This window comes from Gymnogyps californianus, chromosome 13 (genome assembly GCF_018139145.2).
Source record: "Gymnogyps californianus isolate 813 chromosome 13, ASM1813914v2, whole genome shotgun sequence".
NCBI lineage: Eukaryota > Metazoa > Chordata > Aves > Accipitriformes > Cathartidae > Gymnogyps > Gymnogyps californianus.
The window spans coordinates 12,006,409-12,025,973 of record NC_059483.1 but is presented as its reverse complement, the minus strand read 5'-3'; the positions used below and the strand labels follow the sequence as shown (position 1 = coordinate 12,025,973).

The 19,565-nt window shown below is 40.8% G+C and overlaps 1 protein-coding gene across 1 annotated transcript in view; it reads left to right on the top strand.

Annotated features, from left to right (window-relative positions):
• LOC127021509 (netrin-4-like) overlaps positions 1 to 19,565 on the top strand; it is a 55,408-nt gene continuing 35,843 nt past the window's right edge. Inside the window, exons 1-2 of the mRNA XM_050904614.1 lie at positions 1 to 255; positions 7,051 to 7,592. Of these exons, the coding sequence (XP_050760571.1) occupies positions 189 to 255; positions 7,051 to 7,592 (609 nt within the window). The 5' untranslated portion in view covers positions 1 to 188. The remainder of the gene's footprint in view (positions 256 to 7,050; positions 7,593 to 19,565) is intronic.

The window sequence follows — 19,565 nt, the reverse complement described above, 5'->3', positions numbered from 1 at the left end:
AAAAAAACCAAACACCTCTGGACCCAAACGAGAACAAGAAGAATGAGACAGCAGCCTTGACCTCTACACTGAGAGGAAGGTGAGCAGAAAGAAAGAAAGAAAATACAGAAAAGCCATGCAAGAACCAAACCTGTAGATTACTGCAGCTCTTTTTTGCTTCACGAAGGACAGATATTTTACTGACAGCCATGCAGCATAAAGGCATCATGCTGATTGTGTTCTTGGAATATTTTATTTCTGGCCATGGGGAAGCAGGTAAGCAAAATAAATCAATATTGCCATTCTGAAACAATTTATCCTAAGTTTAGCAAGGGGAAAGGGAACAGAAATCAGATCTGTTTGTTAAAAAAATTTATGTCAACATCTTTATTTCAGACTGGATTTTTACAAGGAATCTGAGTTAGTCAATATGTACAAATGCTTCTTATTTCCTGCAATAGACAGCTTTATAGCTCAGTCTCCTCCCAAAGACTTATAATAGGATGGACAGTTTCATATAACCTTAAAAGAAAAAAGTGTATTGTTTTTGTGAACCAAAAAAAAGTAAGAGAGAAAGAAAGAGGTAGATGGATCGAGATATGCTGGATATTTGTTTTAAGGATGAAACACTGCCTTCCTAGGCAGGACAAGAGTGAAATGACAACATCCTTAGACAGCATCACTGTAAGAATCTGAATTATTCTCTCTTAACTTAATTTTGCATGATTAAAAGTCAGACACACTGTTTAGGAATTACTATTTATCCAAGACAGCCCATTCATTCAGTGTATTCCCTGACTTAATAGTTAACATGCAGTGGACAAGATTAAATTAGCATCAGAGAAAAAATGGATTAGGACAGAAAGAGAAGTTGATTAGTTGTGTGTGTATATGTGAGTGTACAAATAAGCATATATAGGAATGATACAGCTGTAATGGTATTTACACAGGGTCCTAAAAATACCTGGATTATGACGGAGACAAATTCCTTAAAGGAAAGGAACCAAAGCATTAGATTTTTTTCTTCCTGCTGTGGTTTAATACATCTTTAAGTTTAAAAGGGATGAATTACAAAGATCAGGTCAGAAAAATAAAAATAATTATTGATAAAACAACAATACATCCTTGGTGAATTTTCCTTTGAGATACCGGCTTGGGATCTCTCTTTCTGTACAGGAAAGCATATCAGTGGTTTAAATTTCACCTGTGTGCTCAGAGTATTAGGACAGGAACAACACTCTTCATGCAGTGATTTGAAAGCGACTGAAGTGTTCAGCTACCCTGCAAGCTCCAGTAAAGTCAAAAGCAGATCAGGTGGCTTCAGCTCAGATTATTATTATTATTATTATTATTATATTATTATTAAAGCCAGAACCTTTTTGATAACATAGACATCAGGTTTCCATAACTGCAAGAGACATTTTCTTAAAAACTGAAAACAGCTCATAAATTTACAATCCTGTCATATTATCCAGTGACTCATTTGGGAAAAAGGCTGTCTATCACAATATGACAGGGAATGAGTGGAGGGAGGACATGTACCTTAGTCCTCTTAGTGTCTTATCTTGGGCATTCACTCGTTTCCCAGGCTAGGACTCTCCCTATAGGATACATATGTTGACACACAGCACAGAAAGGTTACAGAGATGTCTTGTAAAGTTGCTGATACTGTTGCGGAAAGCAGCCTGTTACAAACTAGCCTAAATTTGCTCTGCATCCAATTCACAACATGAAAATGAATCTTCAAGGAAATGCAGCCCACAGCTGACTGCTTGGAAAGTGGATTTGAGGGGAGGGAGTGTGTTCTGTATGGAGCTAAACACACTCAGAATAATGGTGTAGGACACAGTGAATAACAGCAAAATAATTGGATATTGAAGGTGATGACGCTAAGGATTCAATGTCACTTTAAATAAATATACGCTGCTTGGTCAAAAGGTTGCACAAACCATCAGCCTGTGAAAGCACAAGGGATACCTGTTCATTTTAAATTTTTTTTTTTTTTTTTTTTTTAAGAAGCAATATAAAAATCTTGAATTAACCTTGAATCTTTACAGGTCCTGTTACAGGCAGGGTCAGTACTGCTCAGACTAAGGTTAGCTGGGACAGTGCTTAGCCCATCTGTGTAAAATGATTTGGAAGTCTCAGCCTTTTCCTGAGCAGAGCGGTGTACAAGGAAGTGTGTTTTTGACATACTTTATTAGCCTATACAGTAAGCTCCCTTTTCAGCCCTATAGTTGATCCCTCCTGGTCAGAAGTGAAACAAATTGATGGTGCAGTTGTGTGGGGAGTACATGAAGTACAATATTTGCAGGGAGTACAACATTTGCCTTCTGCCATCTCTGTGCAGAGAAGACAGTCTGGGTTGTCAAGATTGGCTCCTTAGATCTTTAAATATAATGCCAAGGGAAAAAAAAAAAACTTAGTGGTTACGCTGGAGGAGTCACCTAGGTTTTGTATTGTGAGATGTGACACTAGGGTGATCCTTCCTCTAGTCTTACGCAGGTGGAGGGCATTATTCCCCTCAAATAAACTCTGCAGTGGTCTGCAAACTCTTGCATATTGGGACAGTTAATGGGACTGACAACAGCTTGGGCTCTTGCTTCAGACCCAGCCAGCCCCAGACCTCCCCAGGCGAGCAGCGCCCCGGGGAGCAGCGCCTGGGCCAGCTCTCCTCCCGATGGCAGCCCTCCAAAAGAGGGCGTGATGTGGTCAAAAATGGCCATTTCTAGCACCAAGCTTAAAATCAATTGCAGGACCTGATTATCAGCAGGGTTTGGTTTCCTCTGGTCTGGGGTTATTCACCTCATCTGCAAATGAACCTGTAGGTTTTGGAGCGCACCGTTGCTCCAGGAGGTATGCGCGCAGGCAGACTGCAACTGGCCACAATGGAAGAGAGCCCAGACCTGGGATCTTATTCTTCTGTCCATGCTTCAGGTCATGGAGGCAGCTTGGTTTCGCAGCATATTCAGAGCTTCACCTCTGTGGTATTTATGAAGGCTGGCTCATTAGCTCCAGTTATGAGGGCTATTTTAGTGCAGAAATACATCAGGCTACTCAGAAATGGATGAAGACTTGCCGAACTTATTGCATGTTGGCCCTAGACAAACCAAAGGGTTGTATAGCACTTCTGTTGTAACCAGCATTAAGGGGTAAGGGGTAAAGTTCTAGGTCTGATTAATAAAAACTTGAGCAACTCATGTCCCCAGGGTGGTTAGCTTTAAAAGAACATTTAAAAGTTTTTGGTTATTAAGAAAAAAGTTAAACAGATACAGTACAAGTGAAATCCAGGTTGGACATATATGCTGAAACTGCTCCACCAAAAACATAGCAGAAGATGCCCAAAGGTTTTAGTGTTTACGTGTTGCTCAGAACTGTGAAAATTGCTCTCCTGTCTCACTGTAGGAGACTTGAACACACAAAATCATAAATTTGCATATGGAAAAGAAATAAAAATTCCAATTCAAATCACTCAGAAAATATTAGGCATCTTTCCAGTCACATCAGCAGGCTTCGACTGAGTTGTCATACAACCTTTCTTCTGTCGGGTACCCAACGGACAGTGGAAAAAAAAAACTAAAAAAAATTGAACCTGTTTTTAGTTAATGTCTACAATGTTCTGTTGCATTACAAGGCTCTGAAGTAAGAGATCTCTGTTTGAAATGGTGGCCCAGGAATATCAATAGTATGACCTCCCTTGAACTGTATGATTCCCTAATCATCGGATAACACCATTGTTATAACACAGGCCGGGCATGTGCCATTGACTTGTCACTTTGTGGCACAGCTCTGAGGGACCAGAAAACAAAAAAATAAATTAATCATACCATTTATGGAGTCAAGCCATCCTCCATGGAGTAAAAGCTAATCAACTTCATAATAACATGCAGTGCCCATGCGCAATCAAACTGTTTAGTTCTTTATGAATTATTCAATGAGTCCTCCTGGCAGTTGGGGTAAGTTGTTTGTTCGCCTGGCTGCTGTTTCTGTTCTGCCGCGGTCCCCCCTCGCTGTCCAGATTCAGCATTTCATGTTGTTTCCACAGAATCAGTGAGTGATGGACAGGCTGTGCTATCCTTGTGGCCAAGCAATGTTCTGCCAATTGATTTCTTTAAACACAAAGCTTTTAATCGACTGCAGATTTCGTTTTCCAATCTCTCTCCGTCTCTCAAACTCCCTTCTGCTAATTTGCACTTTGTTCTTCTCCCATTTTCCTAATGACACAGCATTTCAGACAGGAACTGTTTATTGATGTTGCTGCATTAGCAGGCAGAGCAGATAAACCTTCTTGTGACTGTTGTTCAGGAGAACAACCATGTTTTTCTTCCTTTTCCAGGTTCAGATAAAAACAGCTGAAAAACTCAATACAAGACTAATAGCCCATTTATGGGAAATATAAAAAGCAGCCATTCCCTTTAAAAAATGTTTCCTTTTTTACTTTCTCACAATCTTGTCTGCAAAGCTTCCCCTATATAGCTCCTTAAATTTAGAACTCCAGCATCCCATTTCCTCTATGAAAGCTTCAGTGGCGCGATCCATCAATAGAGATGGGCTTTCTTTTAATTACATGGTATATTTATCCATAATCCAATAGCATTTGTTACATGGACCCATTCTTAATCAAAACTAAGTAACCTGACTCTTAGTCAGAGCTAATGCTTGTTCAAAGCTCAGTTGTAAGACCAGTCCCACTTAAATTCTCTGGAGGCAAAGATGACACCTTTCTGCAGCACTGAGCAAAATCAGTTAATATCCAATCTACTTTAAACAAAGAAATTGCTGTGCTTTCCTTATTTCCAGTAATTTTTACAAAACAGCTTGGATATCAACATGAACCTAAATGCCACTTGCAAAGACATTCTTGAGGCATGCAGTTCTAGCTCATTACATTTTTGCTGACCTGCAAGGATAGATTTATCTTTATTTAAAGAATTCTGCATGAGTCAGTGAAATTCACCCTCCAGAGCAGACAAAAATTTGGAATTTCAGATGCTCTGCAAAAAGGAGGAAGCTCTAAACAACTTTTGTGGAAACCTGAGTCCTTTCTCAGGACAAAAAGACTCAGAGAAATTGCAAGGAACCTCCCAGATAAAATCTCTGAAGCTCCTGGTGTTTCCCTGTAACTGTACTAGGCTCAGATGGAATAAGAAGTTCATAATCAGAAAGAAAATACATTGAAATGGTCATCAAGCAGTCAGGATGGTGTGAGCACTTGGTGGAGGATCCCCAGTAGTGCTAGGAATCACCTGCTCAGTTGAAGTTGAGGAGCAAAGAACAGAACTGATAGAGCCAAACATCCCCATCTTATTTCCTTTCCTCTCCAGCTGACTTCTGCAACTCCTCCTCTTTCATGAAAATTCATCTCTGTGCTGGCACAGGGAGTGGGGGTGGGACTGAGGAGCGGCAGTTTTCATTCCTTTGATCCAAGGACTATTAGGTGCACATGTAATTCAGGCACTGCTGCCCTCTAGGCTCTGCCAGTCTCCTAGGGCTTCACTGGGATACTAAAAAAAATCTTGGCCAGCCCATTCCAGCCACTGGTGGAAGACAACCTCCACCAGGAGGAAACCTACTGTGTCTCCAGACACCCCCTCTTTCCTTGAGGCTGCTGCTTACAATGTCTGTAAGGCAAACACACATTAAGTCCAAGTTCCTTTCAAGGTGGCTTCCACCTGTTTCTAAGAGTAGTCAAGAGCATTTTTGGATGATCTGCCTCCTTGCTATCTGAAGTTTAAGACTACCTTATGCTGTATGTAAACTGAAATGGCACTTATCATTGGTCAATGGGATTCAGTGGACATACAACAACTTCGTTTTGTGTCCTAATCCTAGGAAGCAAAATGCATGAGGTGTTTTCCAAAACAATGTCCATCTCTGACCTTTCTCTTCTGGCCGGTGCAGAAATGTCACTAAGGAGCTAAGGACAGAAGCAACTCAGAGGCAAAACCGTGCATGCTGGACACATTTTTTCACCTTAAACATTCCTTTTGGAAAGAGGGACATCAGTTTCATCCAACTACATTTACGATTTGAATATTTTTATAAGGCCGAATTAGAGAGTCTTTTCTTTGACCTAACTTGATTTTAAAACTAATTTTGCCTGAGGAAAGGCTGAATATAAACTGAGTAGGGATTTTAAAATTTGACCTAGAATGTTGAACTAATAGCTGACCTTTGAACTGCTCCTAGATTACCCAGGGTTTACGGTCATCCTATGTTTCATTGGAAGGGTCATTTCCTGTAGGACTTACATCCAGTCATCTGACTTGTGACCTCTTGGATTAGATTTATGACCTTGCAAGGTCAGTCTTTAACTCCTAGACTGTTAAGTTGCAAAGAGGACATTGTATGTCATTAGAAAAGCAGTTTTCTCCAGTATGGTAATAAGGTTTTGGAATGACCTTTAATTCCAGTGTCACAAGACACTACTGATTTCCAAACAATATTAAGACTTTGTAGTTATCCCTACCTTTTCTTAATTTAGAAATAAGTAGATATATACATTGAAGATACCAAAAATTTGCCACTATTTGCAAACTTGGCAAACAGAATATAGTCACCTACCTCCATGTCAAGTTATTTAAACAAAAGGAGACTTGATTTTCAGCTCTGCTAAGTATTAACAACTCCGGCTGATCTCAATAGGAGCAGCAGAAACTCAACACCCCTCAAAATTATGCCAGTAACACATAACTACAGAAATACATGCTTTCTTTATGTGCTTGTATGTGTAATTAGTGTCTGTAATTTGTTGGGCAGGAATCACCTCTTTTCTTAATGTATCTACAGTGTACAGTACAGTTTGACTTTGCTTTCTGATAACAAAGAAAATAAATGCATTGAATAGATTCAGTCCTCAGATACAGAGCTTTACTAGAGTAACAGTAAGAAAACACAAGCTTTCTGTGGTTAAACATAAAATTCAATAGACCCACGCAACGGCATTTTCAACAGAAATCAAAGTGCCATAAGCATGAGTTTTCTAAAGACCTCAGTTTCTGAGTTAGGCACCAAAACCAAGAACTAGATTTAGTGAGAAACTTAGTTGTGTTTCTTTTGCCTGTCTTTCAGATCCCATGAGGCTACGAGCCTTCCGCTGTAATGGCCGTTCTTGCAACCCTCCAGTGGGAAACCTTGCAACAGGGAGGACACCAGTCACTCTCACCACGTGTGGCCAGAACAGTACAGAACTGTACTGCTTCTACCCAGACCAGAATCTCCTCCATCAGGTCTCCCATGGCTGTGGGCAGCCTCGCTGCACCAAATGCAATGCCAACCAGCCTGGTAACTCCCATCTCCCTGCTGACATGACAGACGATTTCTTTGCAAACCCCATCTCCTGGTGGCAGTCTGCCCAAGGGGTACACAGGGAAGAAATCAGACTGGACTTTGAAACAGAATTCTACCTGACCCATGTCATTGCTGTGTTCAAGTCACCTCGCCCAGCTGCGATGGTGTTGGAAAGATCCCAGGACTACGGGCAGACTTGGAGGCCCTACAAGTATTTCTCTGTCAACTGTACAGCGACTTTTGGGCTCCAGGATGATCTCATTGAGGAGGGCTCCATGTGCACTTCCAGGTATTCAGATGCAGTCCCCTGCACCAGAGGAGAGGTAAGCAATAACTGGGGTTTGGACTAAGTTTAATGTCAAACAGCTGAAGACTGGCTGAAAATCAGAGAGTATGTGCTCAAAGAGATACTGTGCATGTAAATTAAGAAAGGTAGCCCATCCCCAAAGGCTTTGTGCTAAGAAAATAAAGGAGAAGAAGAACAGAAATTATATATCAATGAAAATGAATGGAAATGCTTTAACAAATTTCTTTTATGAGAGTTGCACAGGATAGGATTAACATTGCCTAATTTTACATTGCAGATACCAATAACTGAACTAGAATTCCAACAAAATTGATGTAGGGAAATACACATTTGTACAGCCTGATTTATCCAAACTGTTTTCCTACTTTAGGATGACATGAACTGCATGGTCTTTCTTTTTCTTCTCCATATAAAAAGTCCTAGATGACTGGATGACTTTTAAATACATCCTTCCCCTAAGTTTAATGTAACTTTTCTTGCTGGGGGTGACAGCGCTGATTGTATCAAGCCATAGGCTCCAGAATTGAAACCATTTAGAAACAGGAAGTGGAAGTGAGCGGCCAGGTTTCACTATTCAACAGTGGGAAAAGGCCCTCCCTTGGTATGAATGTTCTGATGTGCTATTAAACGTATGCAGAAGGCTTTCTTTTAAAATAAATGTACAAATGCTCTGATAAATTCCTCTGTCAAGAACATTAACGACTGCTTAGTAATCAGATACTTAGTTTAGTTATAACCCTTTTCATTCATCAATCTTGAAACAGTTTAGATGGGAAAGACGGTAAATATCATTGGTATCATTTTATAGAGGAGACATAAAGGCACAAAGGGAGATTGTAAGACATTCTATAGTCACAACAGAGGCTGGAGTCCTTTCACTTCTCTCTTCCTTAGAGAAGTCACAATCCTCTTGGTTCCCTGTCTGGAAGTGATCATGCAGGTTTGGCACTAATACTTTGCTGCAAATTAAGCTCACGTGTGAGGTGAATGGTCCAGATAGGCTTCAAAAAACACAGTGGTTTCAGCAGTGCACTTCAAAATGCACTTGAGAAGAAAGTAGTGTACTATACCTGAGACAGGGAAAGAGCAGTAAAGAGAGACTGAGTTCATCTTTGTGCAACAGGCTGGGAAACATCTCTGCATATTAGAAATCTGGAGCAGATCATCTGACTACTAAACTGTCTTGTCCCTGGAGCAGTAATTCGGCTGGTCAGTTACCATGATACATTTAAGTCAAATACATCCAAATGTCTTCTGTAGAGAGATTACAATTTGCCACGTCAATACAGAATCTAGGCAACTAATATAATTTTCCACTCTTGTGTGCCTTCCAATCACAAATCTGGAAGTACTTTGCAAGATCTATTTAATGATCTTCAGCACACATACAAGGGTCCTGTTGCTGTTTCACAGATGGGAAAAGAGCAGCACAGAAAGGTGAAGTGTTTTGTGGTAAAACAGGACAATTCTGGTTGAGTAAGGAACAGAATACAGGATCCGAGGCAAATGCCTTGGCCTTAAATGCAAAACAACTCTTCCTTCTCTAGTACAGTATCCCCTGTTGCTCTGCACCGTGTTGGCTTTTGTGCTTACTTAACCTTGGGGAATGTCATTAAGACCATGTATTGCTGCTACAACAAATCTGAGAAGTGGAAGGCAGAAAATCAAATAATAAAACATTCATCCAACACAAGCTTTTGTGATTATGTCGTGGTTTAACCCCAGCCGGCAGCTAAGCACCACGCAGCCGCCCGCCCACTGCCCCCCCACCCCTGGGATGGGGGAGAGAATCAGGAAAAAAAACTCGTGAGTTGAGACAAAGACAGTTCAATAGGACAGAAAGGAATGAAAAACAATGATAATGATAATAATAATAATATGACAATAGCAACACTAAAAGAACCAAACCATACAAAGCAAGTGGTGCACAACGCAACTGCTCACCACTCGTTGACCGATGCCCAGTTAGTTCCCGAGCCGCGATCCGCGCCGCCCGGCCAACTCCCCCCTGTTTATATACTGGGCATGACGTTCCATGGTATGGAATACCCCTTTGGCTAGTTCAAGTCAGCTGCCCCGGCTCTGCTGCCTCCCAGCTTCTTGCACACCTGCTTACTGGCAGAGCACGGGAAACTGGAAAGTCCTTGGCTGAAGATAAGTGCTACTTAGCAACAACTAAAACATCAGAGTGTTATCAACATCATTCTCACACTAAATCCAAAACACAGCACTGTAACAGCTACTAAGAAGAAAATTAACTCTGTCCCAGCTGAAACCAGGACAGATTACAAGTGTCAAAATGATTCAACTTGGGCAGCAACTACACTGAAATGAATATGTGTATACTTAATCAATTTACGCTGTGGTAGTAGATGTTAGAAAACAATAGTAATAGTGAGAAGAGTCATATATTTACAGGTCCTTGCAGATATGCTTGCAGATCCCAAATACCTTCATGAACTGTTACATGAATTGAATACATACAGAGTTCCTCCATGGGCCACAGAGTTGAAGTTTTAAAGCAGCACACAGGAATCTGTATGGCAACTTAACAGAGAACAAGACAAATACTGTTTCACAGCACATTAACCCAAAAGGATTCTGAAATTCTAGACAGACTTTACAGAGACCTCTTAATCAATCCATGAAATGCCACTATGGCAAGGATGCAAAAGCATCAGGATTTTCAGGTCAGCAATATGACACAGCAAATTCTTTTGCGAATGAAAATAAAGGAAGGCAGAGTGTAGTTATTTAAAGTGATACCTGATCAGATTTGCTTGAGTGACACTGCTTCTCTTACTACAAGGAGACACTGCTACTCTTACTCACAGGAGCTTTGCCCACGCATTTCAGAACTGCTATTTTACACCTTATTTTAAAGATGTCACAAATGTCGCCAGCACATCTCCTCAAGCACTGACTCACAACTAACTTGGAAGGAAGCTGACTGAATCCCCAGCACTACTTTCTGCAGTGTTCTCTGTTCCTTTTTCACCTCCACTCTGACCTATCCAATTACTGATTCTGGCTAAGCCTTGGATTGCTGAGGATCTCACATCACAAGCTGACAACATTTCTGAAATGATCAAAACCGTTCCAACTTAAATGATAATTAATGCTCTGAGATAAATGCCAGTTTTCTCTGCTGAGGGGATTGAAGTCATTTCCACTGCATGACACTCAGGTTTTTCTTGGACGTTGTCCTATTCACTTGGAGAAGAGACACAAAATCCTTTTTAACAGGGCACAAAAGGAATCAAAAAAAGAGATGGCTTACTAAGAACACTTAGGTTTAAAACCCATGTGGGACACATCATGAAACAAGATTTCAGGTCAACTGGCTTCCAGAACAGAGAATGTAGGTGTGAAAGGAGAAGGTGGTAGAGCTGCAGTAACTTCCATGCATCTATAAACTAAGATGCATCTCCCTGAGTCAGCACACGCTGGTGGTCCTCCAAGACCACTGAAAGAGGCTTTTCCTGGGAGCATGACAGGAAACTTGGCAGAACAGAAACTTTTAGGGGACTATAATGGAGGCAAAAGACATTTGGGTGAGTGATGTGGCAATGTCACAACAGAACATAAGGTATCACTAAATTAAGGTGTGTCCCTTGCCTCTTGTAGATTATCCCTTATCTTTCGCCTCTGACAGGGTCACACATCTCCATTCCATCTCAGATAAGGTACAGCTGAGACAGAAGGTGTCATGCATTGGGGAACAAGTCCTGTAGAAATGCAAGGAGACAACTTCCTAATGTCTCTTTTGCAGTTTTCTTTTACTCCAGCATTTACTAAATCCCTTACTCCTGTTCAGATCCAGAGTACTTCTGCAGCTAGAATCTATCTATCTGAGATTCTAGGTCCCCCCATCTTAATTCTTCTGGTAATAAACTTGCTCTATTGATGATTTCTGGTCTAGGAGGCAGAGCAATTTATTCACTACCAATTGCCTACACATCATTTGCTTCTTATGAAGCACCACAAAATCAACACCTAACTTTCTATGCTTATAAACACTTCTCAGTGAAAATCCTCCTCTAGCATGTCTTAAGTCCTGACTGGCCTGTTAAGTACCCTATGTTTTGGCTGTTGACTTCTATCACTATAAGAAATTATATATTAAATCATAGAATCATAGAATCATAGAGTGGTTTCGGTTGGAAGGGACCTCAAAGATCATCTAGTTCCAACTCCCCCGCCACAGGCAGGGACACCTTCCACTAGACCAGGTTGCTCAAAGCCCCATCCAACCTGGCCTTGAACACTTCCAGGGATGGGGCATCCACAACCTCTCTGGGCAACCTGTTCCAGTGCCTCACCACCCTCACAGTAAACAACTTCTTCCTTACAGCTAATCTAAATCTACCCTCTTTCAGTTTAAAACCATTACCCTTTGTCCTATCATGACATGCCCTTATAAAAAGTCCCTCTCCGGCTTTCCTGTAGGCCCCTTTAGGTGCTGGAAGGCTGCTATAAGGTGTCCCCGGAGCCTTCTCTTCTCCAGGCTGAACAACCCCAACTCTCTCAGCCTGTCTTCATAGGAGAGGTGCTCCAGCCCTCTGATCATCTTCGTGGCCCTCCTCTGGACTCGCTCCAACAGGTCCATGTCCTTCTTATGTTGGGGCTCCAGAGCTGAAGGCAGTACTCCAGGCGGGGTCTCACAAGAGTGGAGCAGAGGGGGAGAATCACCTCCCTTGACCTGCTGGTCACACTTCTTTTGATGGAGCCCAGGATACGGTTGGCTTTCTGGGCTGCAAGCACACATTGCCGGGTCATGTTGAGCTTCTCATCAACCAATACCCCCAAGTCCTTCTCCACAGGGCTGCTCTCAATCCACTCATCACCCAGCCTGTATTTGTGCTTGGGATTGCCCCAACCCATGGGAAACAAGTGCTTTAATCTTTATCCTATTCTTAAGGGAGAACATTCTTAACTATTCTTATTCTTAAGGGAGAATAGTTACTGCTATGCTCATCAGCTTCAGTACGCCAGCCTCCAACATAACATCATGTACTAAAACCAACCCCACCTTTTTAAGGTCTGTTCATCTACTGTAAGTGCATCTACAGGCAATGCTTGCATGGAGTCTTATGCATCAACTGAGACCTTTTTTACCTACTTGTCCATCCATCTGTTTTTCTAATTTAAAAACACTGTACTATATAGTCATGGAGCCTAAAATGAGCCTTCAGGTCAGCTAATGTAAATCAAAACTCTGGCCCAAACAAAAGGAGAAATTACCACAACGTTGCATCAGACATTAGTGTGACTTACAGTTCAAACATCATCTGGGGGAAACAGGGAGCGAAATGTTTCAACCTGCATCCTGACAGCACGTGCACTCAAGGATCTGAGAGATTAAGAGCACGTTTTTAATAAACTGAAATATCATGAAATGAAAACAAATGTTCTCCTCCATCAAAGATGATGTTTGCATGAAAGGAAGACATTAGCATGCAAAGCGGGGTAGAACACTGACCTGCTTATAACGACCAGAGCCAAAAGGAGACCCTTCCCCTCTTGGGTCTAGCTAGTGGAAGGGAGTTTTGAATCAAAGGCTGGTTCATTTATGCAAGTGTCTGTGTGACAGATGACACCAATGAAGTGTGATATAATAAACCCATTACTGGAATTCACTGGGGGCTGGAAGAATTGTGTATGCCTGAATTAAGTAACTGGTTTCTATGGCAACTTGTTAAGTGTGCCTTGCGCAGAAGACCTGTTCATTCTCCTTTTTGTATCCTGTGGTGACCTCTTTAGAGACAGAAGTCTCCAGCAGTGCCTTTTGTCAAAGATGAGTGGACTCGCTTTGTACCTAAAAGACTTTTAATCGCTCTTCTGAACACACTCTGTGAATGCCAGTTCAAGACATGTTGTGATGGGATGCGGTTCTGTCTGCTTCAAAAGCCACCAGGTTGTTCAGGCAGAAGCCACAGTCAACCCTATGGAAGGCCTTTTACTCTGCACTGGCACTGAAGACCTCTGCTGCCTTTCTCCATCTACAGGGACTTCCTGAGCAACAGTTACGGCAGAGAGGGACAACTTGCACACAGACACCAAACCAGGCCAGGGACAGGACTCTGTGTGGAATGTGTGTGATCCTGTTCCAAGGACCTACATTTTTTGCTGTCTTTTCTCAGGCTTTTCTTTTACTGTATTCATGCCAAACCTTTTGATAAACAAAAGAGGATCCCCTGCACACACACACATACCTCATTAAGTGGCAACATCAATAATTCAAGAGGTGACCACTGAAGCTTCAGTGGCTTCTTAAAGGTCTGATCTCATATGGCAGTGGGGTCACTGAAAAGAAATATGCTCAGCACATCACAAGGTTGAATTCATAGTAGTTAAGATGCAAGGCCAGGGTCTTGCACTGCAGTGAATTGTCCAATGGTCATCAGGACTGGCCTCTCTAAAGTTGCATGATGCTTGGATTATTCCGACTTCCAGCTGGAAAGGATTCCAGGAGGAATTAGTCACTAGTGAAGGTAAGTGCCTGAATGTTATGACTAGGGCCGTCTGTTCAGCATTTCGTTTAACTTGAACTGTAAAGGAGATAGAATGCAGAGGCAAGTTGAGAGGAAGCAGTTAACACCAGCAGTGTAAACAAGCAGATAGCACTGCCAGGCCCCGCTTCCCTGGAGAAAGAATTAAGGGGCTCAAGGATTTGTCTCTGAAGGGAATTTGAACTGACGAGACCAGTCCAGCATTCTCATCCCTGGCAAGTGAACTTTAGGAGGGCACCAAGTGTCCTACTCTGACCTGGTTTGTAATGAGCCATTTCAGAGACATTAGAACCTTATAAACCAGCCAGAAAGACACAGTAGGGTTTTTTTGAGCATTGCTTCTGCATTTCCTGAACATACAAGACAACAGATATCGAATGAATTCTTCTTCTCATCCTGTTTTATAAAACCTTAGTGGAGTTGCAGCCATGAGTTTTTTTTCAAGTCTCAACTGTGAAAAAATTCTTGTCTAAAATGCTATGAATCTTAAGACACTCATTGTTGTTATTTTCAAACTCCAGGCAAAAGAACACTTAACTGTTTGCTCTACAGTTGTCCACACATCGCTGTCATGGTGAGACTATACACTTAGCTAAGTCTGTTCATGTGTAAGATTTCAGCCAAGACCTAGAGATACAAGTGGCTCCACTTACAAGAAATGGATGCTCTACCATGAGAATACAGCTTGGTTGACATTGGTTGACACTGACGGTGATGGGTTGTTTTACCTTTCCTTGACAATTCAGCAGATAGAGTGAAATGAGTCTCCTCATTCTCAATCCAGTTCCCAGCTGGGCTGTCTGCATCACAGAACTCCTTGGGCTACCCTTTCCCATTTCAGAGCAAGTATCATTCCTCATAATGAAAAAGGACACTGCACTTTGTGGGAGCATGGAAATGTTCTCACATCCCCACGTAAGGTGGTGCTATGTAGAATGGAAGGAATTTTGTCCATTCCCTGTATACAGACTGCAAGCTGAAGGGTTTTGTGCCCAAAAGTCTAGATTTTGTACTCCAACTATATTACCTGGCTTGATAGAAGATACTGCTTCTCCCTACAAACCTTGCCTTTCTACACAGATGTAGAGATTTACATCTGCAGATAACCTGAACCTACAGAATACATTTTGTTTGAGGAAGAGAAAAAGTCTGCATGGCTCTTCAGATTTTTATGCCTCTGACTTCGACTGTGCAGTCTTTCCCCATCATCATATTGGCAGCAATGCTTAAATATTAATATTAATGCCACACTGACTGGATTACTGGAATAACCTCAAAGCAAATGCAAATTGAAGGGACATTGACCCTTTCTGTTTTGGAAAACACAGAATGAATTCAAGATGCCACTGTCTTGGTAGGAGATGAGTTTACCCAGATCAGAGAAATTTAAAAAATCAAATGCACAATTATTTCTTTAACAAACTATCATATTCTATACTGGCTTCTAAGTTTTATTCTCCGGAAGGACAGAAAAGCAGTGGATCTTGACTAAAAAACACTATTCCATGAATCATCAGAATGGGCCTTCTAATAGCTAAGAGAATAGCTAGACTTCCTTTGTGCTCCGAACAGTATTTGCAAACAGGAAAAAGACTACTTTTTAGTAAAGACTATGGTACCACAAGATGGAAGAATTAATTTTAGTCAAGGGGCTCCATCAAATAAATCAGAGGATATTTGCCACTGGGTAGGAAAAATTCTGAGACAATTGTTTACTATTCCTTTAAGAACAAAATCAACTCACATGAAAATCTCTTAATGAAGAGGATTTAGGACTGATGAGAGTTTTTATTGCAGCTTCCTTCTGATGGGCCTAGTATAAGCACACAGACATTTCTGATCTCATTAACCTGATTGTGTGCAACATGATCAACATAGCTTAAGGATGATTTGTAATATCAAATTCTTGTTCTACACAAGGATCTTCTTTTGTAGGAGGCCATGCATTGGCACTGCCCTCCATTTATGACTCATGTTCCTTGACCTTAGGCTATGAGCTTACAAGGGGAACCTTTGTTGTGTCCATATCTTTTCTGACTAATACTGGCTGGAAGATCAGGTTAAGAAAACAGAATTATCTGCATCAAGAATGGAGAAGCAAAACATATGGCAAGAAATCAAAAATCTGAGACATTGTCTCTGGAATGAAGATGATCTCTCGATTGGCGATAAAACATCACCCCCTGTGAAGCTGTGCCAACTTGTGTATAGCAAAACCAGTCCTCTAACAGTGGCTACCTTTTTTAGCTTTGCACACTTAGAGCATTCTCCAAACTTCCTTGCTCTTAGAGAGGACAGGAGAGGACAGGGTAGTGACGATCTTTTTGAGGCGCAGCTGATTGACTTTTGAAAATGAGAATGACAAATATGTGCTTGATAGCAGATATGCAGATAAGCATGAATGTCCTACTCAGCATTCAGCTCCAGTGTCAGCTCCTGATTATAAGGGAAACTCAGGATCTAGGATGTGTTTCCACAAAGAGTTGAGACTACAGAGGTTCTGAATACCCTCAACTTCCACCCAATTCAATGGAAGCAGAAAGATTTCTAGGGTGTCCCTTAGCAGACTTAATCACCATCAGATTTTCTTCTGCAGCTGTGCATATGCTACTTTTATGAAAGCTGCACACTGATGTTTAGAGAAACAACTGGGAGATTTCAGAGCAGTCTGTTACAGCAAAAAAAGAACAGAGCTTCCACAGAGCTTGATACCAGATAGAGATTTAATTAGATGAGAAATAGCTTTACAGTGAACATCATGGGAAGCTCTTTTCAGAGCTTGCATCTTAATTATAAGAACACACTTCTTTTTCATTACACTCTCTTCATGTCTTTTACATGAATATAATGGAAAACTGCAAATTTGCACGGTATCTCTGGGAAATGAAAAATGAATCATATTTCTGCCTTTCTGCAAAAGGCAGAAGTCAAACGTCTACCTGTATAGAAGAAATCTGCTTCATAGGCTTCAGAAACACAAACCTTGTGAACTGAAAAAAAAGGAACAAATAACACAGTGAAAAGATGGAGTGTCTCTTCCTTCCCACAGCTCAGGACTATAGGAGTTCACTAATATTTAGATCCATTTCTAATCTAACCTTTAAAACATTTATGCAGAAATGGTTGAGACAGCCAAACTCTTATCTTTTACTTATTATTAAAATTGCATGTATTGAACATCCATCTCTAGGGATTCTTAGAGAATTTTACAGATATAAATTTATTAATCTTCCTCCCATTCCAGGAAGTACTTGAATACCTGTATCCTATTTTTTTTTAAAAAGTAAGCAGGACATACAACAGACTTCTACTGAATTCACTGGCAATCCAGAACAGCATAAGGCTTAAGTTACTTGCTGAACGTTATACTGAACAATTGCACCAGGGCTTTGAACAAATAGTCGCATTGCCAACTCTGTATTTTGGTCACAGTGACATCTCTTCCTTTTTTACAAAAATAAAATTCTTCCCTGTACCGCATAAAATTATCAAGCCATATATACAACCACCACCAATCTGTCTCCTAATTTAGGATTCATTTTTCCTTAGGGAACCATAAACCCAAATACATTCATTTAAAATATAATAATGTATTTTTAGTACAGAAAAATGTTTAGTGGTTTGGTTTGGGTTTTTTTTAAGGTAAATTATGCATTTATGGAAAAATAATTCAGGGCATGTAAGGTGAGATACCAGATCTGTTTTAAAAATTAATCGCACTACAATTATTTGAATCAATACACATAGTAGACTAATAAGTATAATTTAGGGATTGTAACATACTGGTCTTGACAGTAGGGCAACACATATGTTAAGGAAGATCTAATGACTGGCACTTTAATGTGAGAAGAAACATCCAATCAAAGATTAAAATGAGCCAAGAGATGGTGATTACATTATACTCTTCCTTGTGCTCAAGGGTTTTAACCACGAATATTTCAAGGAGAATGTGTCCTCCAGAAAGGAAGAGAGAGGAAAATTCCATTTTCCAGTTTTATGCATATATGAAATAATGGTGCTAAACTGATTTAAAAATGAAATAAAACTCTGCTACCTCTATGCAAAATGCAACTCACCTAAACCTACTTATATTGGCCCAACATATCTGATTTGACTCTGCTGATATAAAATGTCTTCGTGTAAGTAAGACCTCAATATCTTTGATTTTTACAAAGTTAAGGAAGGGTAATTCCTTCGTGGTTGTTGAATCTAAGAAGAACATATAAATGCCACTCCCAAAAGACTTCACTAGTGCTATGTCACCCAAATCAGATCTTTAACACTTAACAAGTCTTGCCTTGGGAGAGATAAGGACAAACAAATTCAGTCTCACGACTGAGCTTATTCCAGACAGAAATGTGTCATGAATTAATCATACAAGCAAACTCTCGTACCTCAACTGGAATGGAATACCGTTTTTTCTTAAAAGGATGCCACAGTCCCTGTGGGACATCCAAGCTATTAACATCTCTACTCACAAATAATGTTCAGAGTTCTAAGGGGATATGGAAAATGCCAAAGCAACTCTCCTCAAGAGATGCAAGGCCAGAAATGAAAATATTTGCAAAACAATAAACCCACAGGGAACCCAACCTTTTTCCAAGCTGTCAAGCAAAGAAACAAAAACCAATACAGCTTTGTGAAAGTAAATGGCCCTATGCTGAGAGAAGAGCACCCAACAGCTGTTCTTTTGCCTAAAGAACTGAGTGCTATCTGGATGCCAATTAAGACATGGGGAGGATGGATAATTGACTGGAGATCCCAAAACATGAATCCATCTCTTTAAACTTATCATACTGTATACAAAATAGGCTTCTAGTAGTGCAATACAATACACAAGATTTCCTTCACAGTTAACATAGCACAATGCAAGACTATTGTCATCAGGCAGAAGTATAATGCCAGAGACATAGAGTAAAAAGAAACACTTTGGCCATTATCTAGTCATTTCTTTCAGAGAGGCCCAGTAAAAATTCTTGTTCTTCACCTCATTCACACTTCCTCTCTGTCTCCTGTGAGGAGATCCATAGCTGTTCACAACTGGGATCTCTGGGGCACAGAGACATAAAGCCTCTTGCCCAGCCTTGTATAAGGAGGTCACTGGCAGGACCAGCGCAGATCTTGCAGAAGCTAATGACATATTGATTACCTTTTTTCAGATGTCTTGTGCTGGAGCAAAGTACCTCTAGCATTTATGTTCTCCAGCCAGTGATCTGTTAGGTATGCTCTGGAGAGCTATCCTGAAAGGAGACACCATTTTTACTAAGCATATATATTAGAGAAGCCATAGAGAAGAAAGCTAAGTGTGAGAATAGAGCTTATAAAAACCAGTAACTGAACAGACTGCTTTACCCTTGGTTCCTCTGTTTTACGCCAATTTAAAACAGTTTCACAAGGAGTTTTAACCATTAATATCCCAGTAGTTAGTTTTTAACCCTGCTTTGAGATCTCTGAGCTCAGCAGGTTCTGCAGAACAA